General features: G+C 39.0%; 1 protein-coding gene across 2 annotated transcripts in view; it reads left to right on the top strand.

Moving 5' to 3' along the window:
- The first annotated feature begins 3061 nt into the window (after window positions 1-3061).
- The window catches only part of znf385c (zinc finger protein 385C), a 137833-nt gene continuing 121810 nt past the window's right edge, over window positions 3062-19084 (top strand). For both annotated transcript variants that reach the window (XM_025008893.2, XM_037978566.1), the window contains exon 1: window positions 3062-3188. In XM_025008893.2, the coding sequence (XP_024864661.2) occupies window positions 3077-3188 (112 nt within the window). In that variant the 5' untranslated portion in view covers window positions 3062-3076. The remainder of the gene's footprint in view (window positions 3189-19084) is intronic.

Raw genomic sequence — 19084 nt, 5'->3', positions numbered from 1 at the left:
AAACATCAAAAAATCATTTTAGAAAACATCCTCAAATCAGCATTCTTTGTTTTTCTCTAGTAAACACTAACTAAGGAGGTTTTCCTTTATAATAGTGAACATTATTTTAAAAATAAGAAGATTCTGCTCATCTGTGTTTTGTGGACACAACATTTAGAAACAAAGGTTATTCATAAGATAAAGGTATTTTGAATGATAGTATAGCAGAAGAAGGTTTTGCTGAGTAAGCATAATGACATATTGTCACAAAATACATCACTTTCTTTCCTTTTTTGTTGTAAATCTGTTCTGTTGCTGCCGGTTCCTGTAGAACTGACATATTGGAAATTCACAATAAATATCTTAATACTTTTTACATCATTATCATGGTAAATGATTGGTTATTTTATGATCTGTCATTACAGCTTCTACTGTAAAATGTGATGTCTGTAAGAAAATAAACAAGAAACAAATAACTAATCCTTTACAAAAACAATCCCACATGAGCTTTACATGTGAAAACATGTTAAATTATCATGTAAAACACATGGGAACACTTGTTTTGCACATGTTTCCAGCACAGATTTGGAAAAAAAAACCCATAAACTTCACATGTGGACAAAAAAAAAACAAGATTTTACACGTGAAAATATGTTGAATTAACATATTCTGCTCATGTTTCTCTGTGTAAATTTTGGAATATTTTCAATCCCTTATGGTCACATGGTTTAACACGTGGAAAACCCGTGTGTTTTTGTTTAGTTAAAAATAATTTATTGTTTTATAGAACAGTTCTGTCTAAGGCTTCATTTTTGTAATTTTCTTGTTGTATATACAGAAAATCCACCATAATGTTTTCCAAACAATTTCACATCATGTATTCTAAACTCATGAAAAAGTTCCTTTTTTTTAGTTACTCATCTATTGTTGGTACTTTTCCAAAGTGAACTAAATATTTCTTAGTTTTGATATCACATATTTATGATTTTAAACTAAAAACACAGATTTGGGATTGCCGATAAGACTCAGATCACAGCTTGGTTAAGAATAAGATGAGCAGATATGTTTCTTGGAAATCTGACACATATCTTTTATTTTTGACAAATTAAACATTCTGGATTAAAAGCTACTTGCATTATTTAGCATTTTGTTTTAGTTATGTTGTTTATTAAGATGTCCTCATCAACCCAGCTGGAATACATGTTGCATGTTTTTGTCCTTCTATTTCCACAGTGGAATTAACAATACCATAGTTTTTGTGGACAGAGAAGTTATACTTTTAAAAAAACAAAACAAAACAAAACATAAATTATATTTGAAGTAGGAAGCTGTTCAGAAATGACTTTTTGTGTGAAAGTTCCAGGTGCTTCTTAGTTATGTAACTTTGTTGCAACCGCTTGAGAATATTTGCACAAACTCATTCCTCGTAAACAAGTGGGTTTATTAGTAATAATAGAATTTCTCTGACAGTAAAAAATATTGCTTATCAGTTTTTTTGTCACTATTAATGGGCAAACAAAAATAAAAGTACGGAAACTTTGAAAAAACATGATTATATTTTTGATTTTCTGACTTTTCACTTGTCCTGCTCCTCTGCTTCCTCTTCAAGGACAATGGAAACCTGGAACGAGTGTCAGTTTCTCAACAGCACGCTCAGTCATTTTCTCTGCTGAATCTGGAGGCTCTGCACTTCATAGGCTGTATATCAAGGCACTCCTCCTTCATGGTAAACTTTTTTTGTGGCTCAGGAACACCCAGCCTTCCTTGGGCCTACGTGGACATTAAAACCCCCAAAACATACTCCGAAAAGATGCTTGGGCACCAAAAACACACAGAGGGCCGCCTTGTTCCCCAACTGGCTCAAGATAGGATACACTGGGGCCTTCAGAGGGATGGAGGCACAAGAACTGGATCGTGGGGAAGGACACACATTGGAGCTCTGTATTTCTGTATTTAACTTCCTCCTCCTCCTCGCTCTGGCTTCGCGCTCTCCCTCCCTCTTATTTTTCTTGTGTACGCTTGAGACACATTACCACAGCAGTGCCTTTTTTCCTATAGGTTCTTATCCATCCTGTGATCTCCTAAGGCTTTAAGTTATTATAACTTCCTCAGCACCAGATAATTCGAGACATTCTAATAGAACAGAAAAAGATCTTTGTTGAAGGAGGAAGTCGGAGGAAGAAGCCTGTCTTTAAAGGGAATTATGGCCTCTGAGGGCACTTCTCAGGTTGCATGTAAACCTGCCAGCACTTGGCTTTCAACACGCCAGAAGAGGTGTTACATAAATGACAGAATATCCCAGACGGCCACTTCGTGTATGCTAAAAGCCTGCTCCCAGGTTGGTGTTGATATTAATGATTCCACTTAGAGCTTTGAAGTGTTTGGGTGATGAGCAGCCAGCCTAGAAATGAAGGAGTGGTTCTGACTTTGTCCCACTTCATGAATTCGCTCTGGTTTCTGGCTAATAGAGTTTGCCCTATTCGTTCTCCCACAACATGCACTCAGAATAGCTCTGGCATGCCCCATTAAGCAGTATTGTAATTGTTAACATGGCACACGCTGTCCTTGGCACACATTAACTACTTCATTTAAATGTCAATCCCAATTAAAGAAGGGCCGAGAAGATAATTGTTTAACAGAGAACAAGTGTTACAACTTCAGTTGCGTTTTTTTTTTTTTTTTGCTGGTTGCACTTAAATAGATCCTACAGGAGAACCAACCTTGATATGTAAAAGTAAAGTATAATGAAACACAGCTCTGTAAAGTCATAAAAACATAAAAACTTCTCTTATATTGTGTCTGTTAAGCTGCACAATGAGGCTCATTAAGATTTTTGTAAAAAGCTGCGCAATGAAAAATGTTTTTCTTGTGATTTTCAAACAAACTCCAGGTGGTTGAATGTTTTACGAGTTCACAGAAACATGAGTTGAACTGCTGATGGTCTGTTTGATGCCCCTTTGAAACGGACTGTGTGATGTGTGAGCTGAGTAATTTTTTTTCCATGTAAAACGGGGAAAGGACTAATTTTACTGCCAGGTGTGAACACTCATCCTTACAGCTGTCCGCTTGTTATCAGATCATCCAGGACCAAATCTGAATGAAGGCTCCTCACGCTGTAATCAGTGGAAGAAGCAACAGGTGTGGAGCACCAGAAGGAGATAAGGAAAGTCAGAGGTCCAGGAAGAGAAGGGCCCTGCAGGAGCTGGGAAGTAAACATCTTTTTGGGTTTTAAATAGGCCATGATTTCAAACAAACAAACTGGCACCTCTAAATGTGGCTCAGTGGTCACTGGGTTGCATTTTCAGTCAGACTACGAAAGAAAACGTATCCATAATTTTGAGTTATTAACTGGTCTCCAACAGCTGCAACCTAATAAGATTCCACTTTTTGTAACGGCTTGTGGTGGAGATGGTCAGACAGTGATTTTTGATGTTTGTGTGTTCAGTAGATTGGCATTCCCTTTCTTTCTTTAGAAATGAACAAACAGGAGAGTTTGGTTAGTCGTCAGGGAATGAGGCTGGCTGTTTCTTTTAATCTCAGGTGGCGTTCTAATTTAACGTCAGGATTTTTTCTTTTCTTAATCTGTTCACGGCTGCTATGCATCCTTTTTAAAATGTTCAAACCTGAGTTGTTTCGCTGTTCGGTTATGTGAAAGGCTGTTCCTCGTATTTGTCTTGTGGTGGCTGTTTGATTCCTCGAAAAATCCCTCAAGTCCTTACCAAAAGTAAGAACGTCTGTGCTAGGCTAGGCAACCCTGTAATCTTTCTAGAATCACCCTTCGTAGTCACCCGCAGTCCCCACCTCTTGAAGCCGACTCAGCTGTGCACAGACACAAACCCCACCCCCCACCCCCACCTTAGAGAGCAATAACGCTTGCTTTAGGTTCTGCACAGAGCGGTGCCAGCCTGGAGGTTTGGCATAACATTGCCCAGTGCTCCAAGCAGAGGCGCACACACATGCTCGATCCGTTCCCAGCAGCGGAGGACCAGATGGATGGCAAACAGGGATGCTTCCAGGTCCAAATCACCTCCTGCAACTGGATGATTGAGTCCCACAGAGGGGGGGCTGGGGCAAGCAGGGACTGGAAATTATCACCTCTATTTTTATGTTTTAACTCTTACATGAAGTCATTGACTGGAATAATTTTAGAGTATTTTTATTGAAAGGCAAATGTGGATGTTTTTGTGTGTGTACATGTGTTTGTTGGTAAAATACCTTACCAAACACTGAACAATTTTTTTATAAAACTTGCAGAAAGTAATCATTGGAGTCTGTAGTGTTAAGAAAGACTAATTTTTCCACTCTTGCAGTCAAAGTGGTTGCCACAGCCAACTGACCTTAAACACAAAAATGATTGTAACTCAGTCAGTTTTATAAATGCTGACCTAAAACTTGGTATGCTAGTAGCTGAGTCATTCACAACACATACTCCAAGTACCACTCATTGTGCAAGAGTTTTTCTTAAAATTGTAGCATTATTTATAAGTCAACCCTGTTTGTCTGTTAGCAAAATAACTCATGAACCACTGGATGGATTTTAATAAAAATTGCAGAACCTAATCATTGGATTAATATCTACAACTAATTAACTTTTGGAGTAAATTCAATTCAAGATGTCTGCCTCAGCTTATCGACTGTTGCCGAATCAGAAGTGGCTATAATTGACTCAGATTTACAGATTATGAGGTAAAGTTTTGATGGTAGCAGCTGAGAGTCGTCCTCAACATTAACACATCACTCAAGATGTGGCTGCGATGATCATCTTGAATCAAACTCAGGAAACATGGCAGGTGATATGTGTTCCTTTAAGGAATGTCAGGCCTTTAATTACTCTTTTTGTGGTGCATATTTTTGCGGATCTAGCTGCTCGCTCTGTGGTAATAAATAATGCATCGATGACTGCCTGTCTAATGACAGGTAGACGGGCTCATATTGGCAACTCAGTGCAGCGTTGTCATGGGAATGATGTGTAGACCTTTCTTCCTGTGCTGAAGTGAACCAGTGGGTTGTGCTTGACTGCCCACCTGCCAAAGTGTGCAAAAGCACTCTCATACACACACAGATTCTTGCGCACACATGTGGAAATACCAACATTGTGGTACCAGTGGAGTGGATGAATCAGTGAGCTCTTCAGCATCTCAGAGAAGAGGAGGTGGACGTTTGGTTTGTCTTGGTTGATCTAGTCACTTAGACCAAGCAACAATGATTCACTCTTCCCTGCTTTTTTTTTTTTTTTTTAATAAGCACTTGAAGGCTACAAATGACTCACATCATTTGCATCACTGTTTTCTATTTTGATGCTAATGTGTTGTCTGGTGACCAACAGCCTACTCGAGCCCCCATCATAATTTAGTCCTGTTTTTTTTTTTTTGTACAGAATCCATCTTTCGCTGTCTGTCTTTGTCTTGCTTTCTCAACCCGTCCACCTAGTCATCTATTGCTCTCCTGTCTTACAGCCCCCATGTCTGTCTGCTGCCATGTTCCCATGCCTCCTGTTAGGACAGCAAATGAGGCGAGGTACTGATGCAAATATCCTGTACCTCTTGCTGCTCCCTGACTCATCGCCCAGAGAGAGAAACACGAATAGAAGGGAGGGATGGGAGGAAGAGGTGTAGGGGCACAGCAATTAGAGGAACAGATGTACATAAATGTTCAGGAGGATGTTACACAATGAAAAAATGTGAAAGGAAGGTACTGTATTGTGAAGACAGAGTTGATGATTGTGCTGAAAGCTTTCTCCTACATAGTAGAACTACAAAGAGTGCCAAAAAACCCCAACACTTTGTGCATTATTTCTCCTGCTCTCCATCCTTCTTGCAGCTGTTCGATCAGTCATTCTGCCTCCCAATTTCTGCAGTTCTGAGGGGCCATTCCTTTTCTCTGCCTCCCGCCTCGTCTATAGCTCCCATGATTGTTTTGTAGATTACATTATAAAGTGCTCGGCATAGCGAGCGAATCTGTTGAAAGCACGGTTTGCTTTTCATTTATATCTGACTTCTATTGCTCTGCGCTCTCAGAGCTAGAAAATGTTATTGCTGTTACAGCTGCGCTTCTGCACACGCTTCTCTGTTTCACGTGGCGCTTGTGATGGAGACAAACAGGTTAAAGTAATGTATGAATATGAGAATTTTAGCTCGATATCTGTAAAACTGGCTGAATTGTGGCCATTTTTTGTGTTGGCTCATGTGGATTAGCTGTGTCAGCCGCCTCGAATAGGATTGACTTCGAAGATAATCAGTCGCAGATGAACATCCAATAATTACTTTCTGAAAGTTTCATTAAAATCCATTCAGTGGTTCATGAGGTATTTTACTAACGCCACAGACAAACGAACACGTAGCATAATTTATATGCTACTACTTATGGACCTCACTGTGTAATGGAAAAAAACAGACACAGGCAAAACATTATCACCCTTTCACCTTTGGGTGATAAAACATAATACCATGGATCTCACTGCAAAGAGAAGGGAAAAAAAAAAAAAGAGTACAATGATCAGACAATTTTGTTTTGTTAATAAAACCTTCACCTTCACGTGAAGACATTTGTCCAAGCTTTTATGTGCTTTTATGTGCAGTTTTGCTTTAATTACATGAGAGCACAGGGGGAACCTAACGACTGTAACAATCGTCTCTGTGGTCAGAAGAGCCGTTTTCCCTGCTGGACTTTGTAAATTCACTGGTTCTCCAGAGCCGTTTTTGCTGAACTTGACTATAAATCTGAACAGAGTGGGGAATAGGTTTTCTTTTGTCCCTCGGCTGAAAAATACGTATCATTTAGCGAGACGTCTGAAGTGAGAAACACTTGCTTTTCATTGCAGTGCCTCACGGGAGTCCTCTCTGTGTGTTTTAGTCATTTGTGGATGCATGCTATGTGGACTCCAGTGCACTTTATTTTATTGTCATGTTTTCCTACATTGCCTTCATTCAGTTCTTTAAAAGGACATTTAGGACCCACATGTGCACATCAACACTCATCCATTGTTTCTGTATAGGTGTGACAGCTGGAACTCTTAGGTTTGAGTTTGATGCGCAAAACTCATCTTTTTTCCCCCGCCACATTCAGGATAAATTTTGGAGTGATTTTTGAAAGAAGCGAGTAGAAATTTGGGTAAATAAAGCAGAAACCAGGCAAACAAACTTAGTTGACATCATCAAACGAAGAAGGCATTAAATGTATTAGATTATTCTGTAATTATACACTTTAGACTTGCTGCATCATACCAAATTAAATCCCCTCTAAGTTGAACTGAATGAAGCCCTCAGGCTGTTGGCAGGGCTGCATTGTCAGAGATGAGGATTCGTACTTTTCCAGTGGTGAACGGTTTAAATATCCTTTGAGAGTGATTACAGTACCAGAGAAAATCTGCTAATTCATTCTTGCAGTTAATAAACATGCTCAAGATTAGTTGTAAATCGTGCTGGAAAACAAAAACGTGTGTGTGTGTGATCTGCTGCTGAGAGGTTGTTGTTGTTGTTCAGCCAAACAGGTGATGATTTTCTGCAAAAAAAAATACCTGGAAATCAGTCGGTATTAGAAATGCTGAGGTGAAACCTGGAGTGTTGGCAGCTGAGAGTCATCCTCAACACTTATTTTTAAGCAGTAACAGATCACACAAAACCTCACAATGTCCCATCAGATTGTGCAGAACATCATTTACAAGGTTGGACCAAAGAGGTTACAACTCTGTCCCTTTTCAGCATAAGATATCCTTGGGGGCGGAGGCCTCGTGTCCGACTGTCACCTTCTTACAGTGCTGTTATTGCACGTATCACTCAGCCTTCTGCGACGAAACGTTTCAACAAAGAAGAACCCGTCCAGAGGATTTGACTCAACCTTAGATTTATCTACCTGGATTATTGAGCATGCAGGACAAGATATTCTTAGTTTAAATGGCCGCGGGTGATGTGCATTCCTTGAAGGAATGTTAGCTTTTTCATTCTGTTTGTGCAAAGCCAGTGTGAATAAATCAGGACCCGGTTTATTAAACGAGTGAGACTTTAAATGACAACAGACTGGCCTTGCATGCCTGGGTGACCATCAGAGGCCTTTTCCTCTCCACCTCCAGAGACAAAACAAACATCAGGGAGGGGTTGGGCTTCGCTTTCCATCATGGGGTGTTCAGAGGGCGACCTTACCTAACTTACCTAGCTGTTTGTGTAATTTGACACAATGTAGTGTCTGTGTGTTTGTTTTTAGGACCATGGAGGGCACCAACAGTAAACAACAACGTATAGAGGCCTCTTTTGCTCATGGGGATCAAAACGTGGGCCCCGTGGGGACAGAGCAGTGAAATGTGTCATTGATGTGCCCCCCTGGACATTTAAAGACAGATGTGTTTGTGTGTGTGCGTCTGAGCTTTGTTTTCCTTTCATTAGGAAGAAAGTAATGAAGCCAAGTGTTTATTTTATTCAGAGGAAACTAGTTTCTATTTGTTTTGAAAACCGACAAATACAGAAGTTTAATTTTTGTGTTTTTCTTGTTGCTAATTGCTGTGCGTCCTCCCTGCTTATTGTGTTTGAGTCTCTCTGTGATGAAAGACGATTTTTCTGCTCAACAGAAACCATTTTCATTTTCAATGGCAAACCCAGAGGATGATGGTGTGTGTGTGTGTGTGTGTGTGTGTAGGAGTTTTGTTTCTTGTTTGCACTGGATGTTTAATTAATGTAATGACTAATGCTGATTTTTACCTTTTGCTACATTCAGCCTGTATAGTTTTTATGTATTCTTTGCTGTGTAATCTCAGTAGATTTGTTTAGGAAATGCATTTCAGTTTAACTAATAGGAGTTTGAGCCTTACTTTAACTTAAACAGCATGCTGGTATGTTTAAGAATACATTTTAACTTCTGTGTTAAAAACACAAAGTACAATTTTGAGTCTTATGTTTTATCAAACCTTGAAACTCTGCCTTGTATTTTTTTTAAAGAATTAAGATTGATGTTTTTCTAACTTTTTGCATTGTTGCTGAGTAGCAAACCTTTTAGAGAACACACCTTTAAAACCGCTGAAGGTCCCTCGGGCTGTAATTTTAGATCGTTTAGATGGATTTTGGAGCACTTTATCTTTGCAGTCGAGCGTGGGTTGAGAGTGTTTTTTGTTTAATCTGTAAATAATCAGCAGAAATTAGAAGGAAAGGTAATATATGTGGACAAGAAAAAGCGGGAGGAGTAGTTGAAGCTACTGTGAGAAAATGTGCTCATCGTCCAACTCTGACTTTTACAGATATTGAGCTAATATTTGTCGTGGTAGTAGCTGAGTCTTTCCAAACACATACTCATAGTAACATCCCATTGCATTAAATATTTATGTCAGCATTGTTTATCTATTAGCAAAATATCTCATGAACCACTGAACAGATTTGACTGAAACCCTCAGAAAGTAACGACTGGACGTGCATCAATAACTGGCCACCACAGGTAATCGACATAAGCCAACATAAAAAGGGCTAAAACTCAATCAATTTTGCAATGTTTGAGATAAAGTTTGGTGTGATAGTAGCTGAAAAGCATCCTCAGCACATACTCCAGGGGCTAACAGATCTCACAATAAAGCCTGAAGTTTCAAGAAATGTCAAAACAGCAAAAACTATCATTTCTCAACAGGAGATAATCTTAGTTTAAAACTTTTAAAGGCAGTAAGCAATATGCATTCTTTTAAGAAATGTGTTATCTTTTTAGACATTTATTAACTTCAATGATTTTAGAAACACCAAACTAGTCAATTAAAAGTCTGCAGCGAACTCCGCACTTTAACTTTACGTCTGAGTTGATTTATTCCAATCTGTCCCAAAGTAACTTCTCAGTTAGTTGGCTTTAACTTTCTAACCCCTGACTCTTCACAGAGTGACTCATTAAGATGTGACATCATTATTGTTTACTGAAAGCCGCGCTCCCCACCAACACATCTGTTTCATCCGTCACGTCGGTTCTTTAGCCCGTGGTGTGTGTGACGCACCGAGCCGCTCTCATCACCGCTGAAAAAAGAAAATCTAATGTGAGTGAGCAGCGAATATGCTGACAGACTGTCAGCAATAAGGCTGCCTGATGAATCAGATATTTTATCAGCGAGAAACCTTTTCAGGTCATGTGTAAAAATGTTTGTTTGGATTGTAGTTTACATTGAGACGGTTTGTTTGATGTTTGTGTGTTTAAGCTTTGAACTGTTTACCTGGCAGCTTGGTGTTGACATGACAACAGGAGGTTTTCTTGTTCTTTTCACCAGCGGAATAAACCAAACTTACTGAAACTTGTTTTCCAATATGCATGTAAATATGTATGTAGAATGTGATGGAAAACAGTTAAAGGCATGGTATTTATTAAAGAAAAGCATATTGCCCGCTGCCTGTCCTGCCAGAGATCATCTTATGATGAGAAATGGCTGAGTTGTGGGCATTTTGGCTCCACTAGTTAAGTTTAAAGTTTAAAGAAAAGATCTTGCATAATCAAAGCATGTGTTGGGAATGACTCTCAGCTACTACCACATAAAATCTTAGCTCAGTATCTATAACACTGGCTGAGTTATAGCTGTTTTTGTCTACTGTCACCCTTGTGGCTTTGGCAGAAGGTGATGATAAATTCTCATCATAGAGTAACATAAAATGTGATGGTTTGCACAAAGTGTGCTTTCAGAGTGTGTGTGTGTGTGTGTGTGTGTTCTAGTCCTTTAGGTTTGTGAAAAAATATGAGCCTCCTGTTGATCTAAAGTCTAAAAAGATTGGTTCAGAATTCAGCCATCAATCATTTTCTCCATATAGTTCAAGAAACATTCATGCATTTATGTTTTTCATGCCGTCACAGCCAGAGCCATTTCAGTTTCATGTCATGATGCTACCAGTTGCCTTTTGACCCTTTTTTTTTATTGTTGTAATCATTCATGATGTGATCGCTCCATTAGCGGACTCGTTCCATGACTCGTTTTTTAACAAAAGTCTGCAGCGTCACACTGAGAGCTAAAACAAAGAGGCATGTCAGGATTTGGGCTCACCTTCAAAGCTGTGACCGAGTCATAAAAAGTCTGTCTTGTGAGAGAAAGATCACAGAGTTTGTAGTATTTATTAAAAGCAGCAAACCCACATTCAGGCTCATCCGGAGTCTGACATTATGCTTCAGTTTGAGCTACATTCGCTGACCGTAATAACCATGGAAATGGAGATTTGAGTGACGCACTCCTTATTTAATTCCTTTGATTTTTTTTGTGTGTAGCATTAGCAGAATGTGTCATGAACCAGTGGTTAGATTTTAATGAAACTCTCACGTCTACTGCTATTATTATGAACTTTTAGCTTCAACCGCATTTCAAATTTGCACCACAGCTAATCAGTCTTACCAAACACAAGAAATTGCCATAACTCGGTCGGTTTTACAGATATGGAGCTAGATCTGTGTGGTAGTGTAGACCCATAATAGACTATGTCCAATGAGATGCACATATGGTCATTTACGAGGTTTAAAATTACTACAACTCTGTTCCTTTTCATCATAAGAGACATTGAAGATGGCAGACGATATGCATTCCTTCAAAGAATGCTAAGCTTTTAATTTTTGGATGTAAATGGGACAAGTGTTTCAAATAAATGCTTAATAATATAGATATCTCAATTGTATTCCCTTAGTGTTTCCTGAGTGCTATTCTTTCAGCTAAAATGATGACAGCCAGACCATTCTGATTCCCTCTGATCAGCTTCCCTTCTCTCTGAACAGCAGGTGTCCTCTCCTTTGTCTGACGTGTTAATCAGGCTGACTAAAGCCGAAAGTGAGTACAAATGAGATGGAAAATGGTTTGAATGACAAGTAAAGCCTCTGCGGGCCTGTAAGCCGCCGCCCTTCACTTGGAAGGTCATCTCCAGCGTAAAGTGTTTGCTTTCCTCCACGTGTCAGCGTGCGACTTAGTCCCACATTATCTCCGCACATTAACAAAATATTGATTGCTTGTAATCCTTTGCGAGTAAATCCAGCGTCATCAAAGTCTCACAGTGACTTCATCTGTTTGTTTGAGCTGAGGAGTCAAATTAGCGCGGTGAAGTTATTATATGTAGAAGGACAACGGCACAATAAAAGCAGGGAAAGGATCCTCACCCTGTTTTCTGAGTGACGTCTAATCAACGTTTCTGTCCCCCTCTGAGCCCAAGATGCCCTGGATGTAGGTGATATTTGCCAGAAAACCAATAGATCAGTATCTCAAGGACAACAACCCCCGACCCCCCCATACACACACACTCGTTCCAGGGTGTATGAAACACTGGCTCTGAGGGGGTCGCTATCACCCTTTTTCTGTCACTCAGTTCTCACATCCTTTTAATACAGTGTGGTTTCATCAGATTCATCTGATCCTTCCCTTCTTGTTTCTTACAGCTTCCCTGGCAGGTGGTTGAGGTTAAATTTTCATCACGATTAACAGATGGTAAATAATCTGCACTGCGAGGATTTGAATTCCTTCAGCAGGAGAAGGAAAAGGTGAAACGCTTCCAACTTTATGCAGTTTGAAAGCTGCACTTGTGCCTGTGCGGTGTGAATATTATAAATGAGGTGTGTTTCTCGCCTTAACAGCTGCTACTGAAGCACCTTTTGAGCGGTTTAGGATTTGATGCTTGGCTACGGATGATGGTAGGCTCAGCTAAAATTCACACAGCTGAGCTTCAGCTTCTAGAAATATTTAATTAAAAAGGCAGATTTAGAAGCATAAGGTGAACCGAGCAACCCAAAACAATATGAAACTGTTATAACAGTTACTAAACAGCTGCTGATGTGTCATCAGGATGAGATGATGTGAAATATTTATGAGGAAATGGACACTGGCAGAACCAAAGCAGAATATCAAAGACAAAAATACAAATAAGGAAACTCTTAGACAGTAACCTGTATAAAAGTTAATACACACAACGCTTCAAAGCATTGATTTAAATATTTGCTAAAGTTGTTGGACCTGCAGGTCTCACTGAATTCTGTTTTAATGAAGTGAGTAAAAACGTGTCTCTTGTAAAAGTGTCTGCAAACATTTAGCCACAAAATGAGAGGAATGTTTGCAAAAACATAAAAATGCTCTTTTTTTCTAAGAATTTGTGTAAATGTGAAACAGGCCTGGCAGGAAAACCGCTGACTTCTCTTCAATAAATAAATAAACAAATGACTTCAGGTAGTGTCTCACTGGGCTGAGGCTGTTGCAGACTAGTTGGCGACTCAGACTTGACTTAAAATCACCAAAAAATTATGCAGATTTTTCTTGGCAGTTTCACAGAATTTTGAGTGTTTATGACCAAACGTTTTGAGCAATTTGTTGCTTCATCATGCTCCAATCAGAGCATTCAGGTCAGCGTTTCAGCTCCTCTTAAAAGTCTTCCAAATTAAAAGCAGGAGGTGTTAAGAACCTTTTGCTCCTAAAATGATCTGCCTTTCCATATCAGAGGTGAAAATTTTAAATCTTAGACACATTTCTTTGTGTTGGCTTTTAATCCCAGTTGACCTTGGCATGTACATGCTGTACATATATGTATAACTTGTTTTGTTTCAGTGTTGCTAGTTTTACTCCTTTATATATATTTTTTTAAATTGTTGTCCATAGTTTGTGCCTGTTTTAATGTGTTAGACCTGTTCAGGGGGTCCCCTGCCTTTCTCCCGGAAAGGAGAAGCAGGTACAGAAAATGGATGGATGGATGTTGTTTTTATCCTAATTGTACCTACCGCACTTTGGGACAGCAAGGAGCTGTTTGGTAATGTCCTACTATATATAAATAAATCTGACCTTGACCTCAACCTTGAAAGTGAGAACCACAGTGAATGTCACAAAACATTTTGAAGACCAACAACACTCACCATCTACCTTTATTTTTACAAGCTACAAATATTAAGTTAATCTTTCTGTGGTTTACATACTGTATAGTAACAGTGTGTTTATAAAGGTACATGTGTGACGACTTCATTTTCTGTTCACTATGAAGATTCGTTTAGCAAATATATGAAATAAGAGACCTGCAAGCACATTCTGAAATGACCCTTCCATTATTTCACAAGTCAAATGAATAAATATTGTCCATGTGACGAGTGGAATGACTGTCCTTTGTGGAGGAGAGCGGGTAATTCTCTTTCACGCATCATTAGCCTTCCTCATCCTCCTGTGCATATGTGTTCGCCATCTGCTGCAGCCAATCAGAGCCTCTCGTCAGTCCTGGACCACTCCAACTCCACATCTCCGTATGATGGCATCTCATTTCTGTCTCATCTCTGAGTCTGGACCGGTGTTCATTTATGCATTATGCTCTCTCTCCTTCCATCTTTTCCCTCTTTTTTTACCTCCCCTCAACACCTCTTTCTCTCAGTGATGGAGAGGAACAATCAAAGTCACTCCTGTTTCTAGCATCCAGTCCATTTGGTGTTGGGAAAAGTGATTTTTATTTCTCCTGTCTCACTCAACAACCTCGGCTGCTGTTATCATTTGTGGTGCAAAATAGGTCATAATGGCTGCACTACGGTATTCTCCGAGCAGGAGATAGCAACTGAATGAATTTGGGAGTAATGGGGTGATAATGGCATAATGGGTAGAAGAATTAATGTGTGTTCCCTGTCTATGAAAGGAGCATTTATGGTAGTTATGGTGAACATGTGGAAATCTTTTTCCACTGCTTTCCCATCTATCACCATAATTTCAGTGATGACTTTGATGGCTCCAGTCATCCCAATTATTGTGCCTTTTGTGTATCACTAATCAAACTTTTTTTTCTATCTATAATGCACTGACTCTAATGTTAAATGTGAACAAATGATTACAGAATTTACCATTGTAGAAAATGTAGTGAGCTTCTGAAGCTGCGTGAATTTTGGCAGAATGATAAGGGCTGGGAGCATAATGAGCAAATGGGCAACAGATGAGTGTGTTACACTGTGACGGTGCTTTAAGGATTGTTTCAAGGATGTCACACTTTATTTAATGAAAATAGACTCGACTGAAATGTCTTTTAACTGCAAATTGAATCTGCTGTGACTACAGCTGTTTAATAAGAGAGGGAAGAAGATGCTTTCCCATATGTGAGTGTTTCAGATTCATTTGTGCGTGCTAAGTGAAGCGACGACAATAAACATCACGGACACGTAAATACATTAAGGGCCAAGCGTCATCTTTCCTCGCAGGCAGCTATTATGCAGTAAGTCACAATAAAACTTATAGAAATACCAGGAATTAAGGTTTTTCAAGCTAACTTGTCATGCTGCTTAAAGAACTTGTGAATTTAGTTGCACCGTATGAAAATTTTAAGACAGTAATTGGTTCTTAAAGTCACTTATCACTGCATTTTAAAGTGTATTTACAGGGGCTGCTCTACACTCTTTGCTGCTGAAGTGAAAGAGAAGCACACTGGCATCATGAAATGGTTCGGTCCTGTAATAATCTGGATTATCAGAGGGTGGGAGATGTTGTCACACTCCGGCTGAATGTCTTTTTTTGTAACATCTGGAGGGCCGAAAGACTCCGGCCAAGCTTAATTTTGACAGCCTCCCCCCCCCAAAAAAAGTTGACACAATTATCAGCCTCCACACTCTCGCTGATAAGATGCTGTCATATGTCTCCTGACAGAAATCCTGTGGGTTGGATGAAGTGGGCATTATGACTAACTAATCTAATCCCAAATAAGAAGAGGGGCTGACAGCTCTGCTGTTTCAGCGCTCTAATCATCTCTTCTCCTACAACAATTAAGCAAAGCTGTATTGGATTTTAAATAACCATCAAACATACAGTGCCAAGTAATAACTTGTTCATATTCAACCCCTGCCAAGTGGCTTGTGGGGGTCTAATCTCCAAGGATTTCTTACATTTTAGAGAGAGATTGAACTCTATGACTGTAAGGCAAGCTTGAAGCCCCCTACCTCACCCTCTTATCTCTGTGTGTGTCAGTTTTTTTTTTTTTCTTAACTTACAGGTTTTGGTTGCTTCGGGCATTTACAATCACGATTAGGTCAAAAAGTCATCCGGTCAACATAAACTTCTGACTTTGATTCGAAAGCCAGATCGAACGTTTGATTTAATTTAACGGTTCTCACTTCAAAGTCATGAAGATCAGACACAAAAAAGAAAACATGCAGAAAGAAACAAACTCAGCACATTATTGTTCTCCTATTGCTTGTTAATGTGTCCCCAAATAAAACAAAATTAAAAACTGTAAACCAAATCTATGACCGGATCCCAACAGCCACGTGTTTGTTTACACACAGAAACAGCTGAAGTGACTGAAAACAGGTCAAACACTAAACTCACCGGCCATATTTGTTTACCTACACAGACTACCACCAACCTGATATAGGTCAGTCATGTGACTTTGAGCTTCTTTGTTGTTTTTGGTGGATTCAGCCAAGTGCTTTGTGTACACTTAGTGCATACCTGCATTTCAGAATTGCATTTAATATATCTGGAAAAGTACTGGAGTAAACTCTATCAAACTTTATCATTTGATACAGTTCAAGATAATGTTTTTATATTTGATTGCATACTTTGCAATGAGGACATTTAACTGTTAAGATGATGATTTTAAATTAAACTCTATTGGCTCAAGCAGGAGCTGTAAGTCACAGGTGCCTTGCCAATTATAGCTGCAGATAACATATGTAGTGCCTAATTATAGTGCTGTTGCAGCATCCAGTGACATTCATATTTGTCACCAATAAATCCACCGATCCGTCACTCTATTCTAAGAGCTTAGACTCGTCTGATGTAACAAGTCTTCCTCGTGTCACACTGACCCACTGATGCCTTCAACTTCTGGTTTCCAGCCAAGTTGTCACTGATTACTCTGAATGTGCATTTCGATAAAACTCATTGTTACTTTCTTATAGTGCTGCAAAAAGGATTACTCAGGTCTCCTGATTGCTCTTATTAGTGTCTACATTTAGCCAGACCACATTAATACTGGCAGGTTGTTATTTTTGTTTAAAGATAAAGATGAGCATGACATTTTTCTGTTCAATTACCAACAACTTACAGTGCCTTTCCCCCCTTTAATGCATATGTAATGTCAATATGCCTTGTTTATCTGGCAGCAAAAATAGAATGATTTCCTTAGTTAGATGTGGTACATCATAATTAAGCAGGTGTGTATATATATATATATATATATATATATATATATAAGAAAAAAAGAGAGACTGAATGGGTTTGAGTCACCATGGCAACCTAATTAGGGTTTTTGTTAGATGATAAAGCTGACATTTACTCATGACGTAAAAACTATTTGTACACTTATTCCAAAATGAAAAGAAAGGAAATGAGTGCAGTACAGATCGTAAGGCTGGCAGACATTTTGCTCATGCATAAAAAAAAAGAAAACAAATTATCCACGAACACAACATGGACTTTGGAAATAATTTGGTTACTAAAAACTCAAAAATAGTAGTTTTTATTTTTCTGAAAATTGATTTACACATATAATTTATTTTTTGTTTCAACCTTTTGATAGGAAACAACAAAAAAGCAACTTTTTAACAATCAAAAATCCCAGTAGTAGGTTTTCATGAAAACTTTCTCTTCCAAACACTCATAAATTGAATACATGCTTTTTATTTGCAGCTTTCAGTTGTTGTTTTGAAGTAAATCATAAGTTTGCATTCATGGCTGGTTTTTAACTTTAATTTGGCTTAGTCACAACCAATTAAAACAATTTAAATAAAAAGAAGAATTACAGTGTTTGTCAAGCTTGACAAGACTATAATACTGCTTAAAATCTGAATAAATTTTATTTTAAAATCATAAAGGCTTTCACTTTAAAATATTAGGAAAATACTGGAGGTACGAATGCAGAAACTTTACTGTTCTTTAATCATTTACTTTTAATATACTGAATTTATGTATAAACATTTTGCAGCTCGTTTGCAAAACAGTTTTTTCACAGTCTTGACATTTTTGTGTTTGTAGTTTATTTATTGTTGTTAATTAGTAATGCTGTTAGACAGTTTTGCTGTGTACGGTTCAATTTCCTTGGTTTCATCCTTGCGTTCCTGCCCGGTGCCTCCTTCGGTTTGTCTTAGCTCCGGTTCTTTTCACACCTCTCCTCCATCTGCTCATCAGCCCCAGCTGCATTCACTTAGTAATCACCTCGTTCAATATACTCCCAGTTCATTCTCACACATCATCCGAGCCTGCTGCTCACATCCTTCTACCTGCTCTGCTATTTAGCTTTGTTTACTTCTCCCCATTGTTTAATTTAGCTACAACATGTCATTATTTTGCTGTTCTTTTTTTCTTCATTCTGTAGTTTACGTGCTTCCAGAATACTTTTAATTGATCAAATGAACTAAAATTAAACTTATTGAAGTGTTTTTTTTCTGCTTGTACCCTGAACATATTCTCACCTCCTTCCGTTCCTACTCATGCCTCTGTGTCTGAAGAGCTGTTAGTATGTTTATTCCTCTGATGTGTGATCGATGAACACCAGTTGGCTCTGTCACTGCCTCGAAGACAGTGATGAAGAGGGCCCTTAATCCCAGGTCTTATCCCAAAATACAGCTGGAAACGGATAGCCCACATTACCAGCAGCATGTTGTCTGCGCGGACATAAAGAGCATGCCAATTCTGTTTACTGCCAAGTGTTGAAAAATTGATATGGTGATAAAACTATTTTCCTAGTGGAGTCATTTCAGTGGTTATGGCTGTTGTGGGGGTAACAGCGGAGTATATTGTCATTAATAGCCCCATAATTATGTGTGGCAGCCTGATTGATTCACTCCACTTCCTGTGAGAGCAATTGACAAGGCACACATAATCACACCTCATACGCCATCAGACACACACACTTTACTCAGCGCTGAAAGTGTCTGCTTCATAATTAGCTCAGTTTAACTGTGTTAATAGGTTCCTTGGGGTCTTTTAGCTGATAGAGAAGAGGAAGATGTGTCAGTGACTGTGGAGTGGGCGGGGTAAGGGTGTTGCTGCATGTAAAACTACAGCTGGTACTTTTAGCACTACATCATGTCACTACACACATACATGCTGTAAAGTTTTTCCTTGTGAGCCGACTCTGACCCTGGTCTTAGCAGGTTCTTTTGACCTTCTCACATCAGATGTGAAAGTAGCTGCGTGCTCAAAGGCACACACAGTAACGCTGGAATATGCAGTTTGGAGGCCTTTCTA

This window comes from Kryptolebias marmoratus, linkage group LG12 (assembly GCF_001649575.2).
Source record: "Kryptolebias marmoratus isolate JLee-2015 linkage group LG12, ASM164957v2, whole genome shotgun sequence".
Taxonomy (NCBI): Eukaryota; Metazoa; Chordata; class Actinopteri; order Cyprinodontiformes; family Rivulidae; genus Kryptolebias; species Kryptolebias marmoratus.
This window is presented reverse-complemented; position numbering and strand designations above follow the sequence as displayed.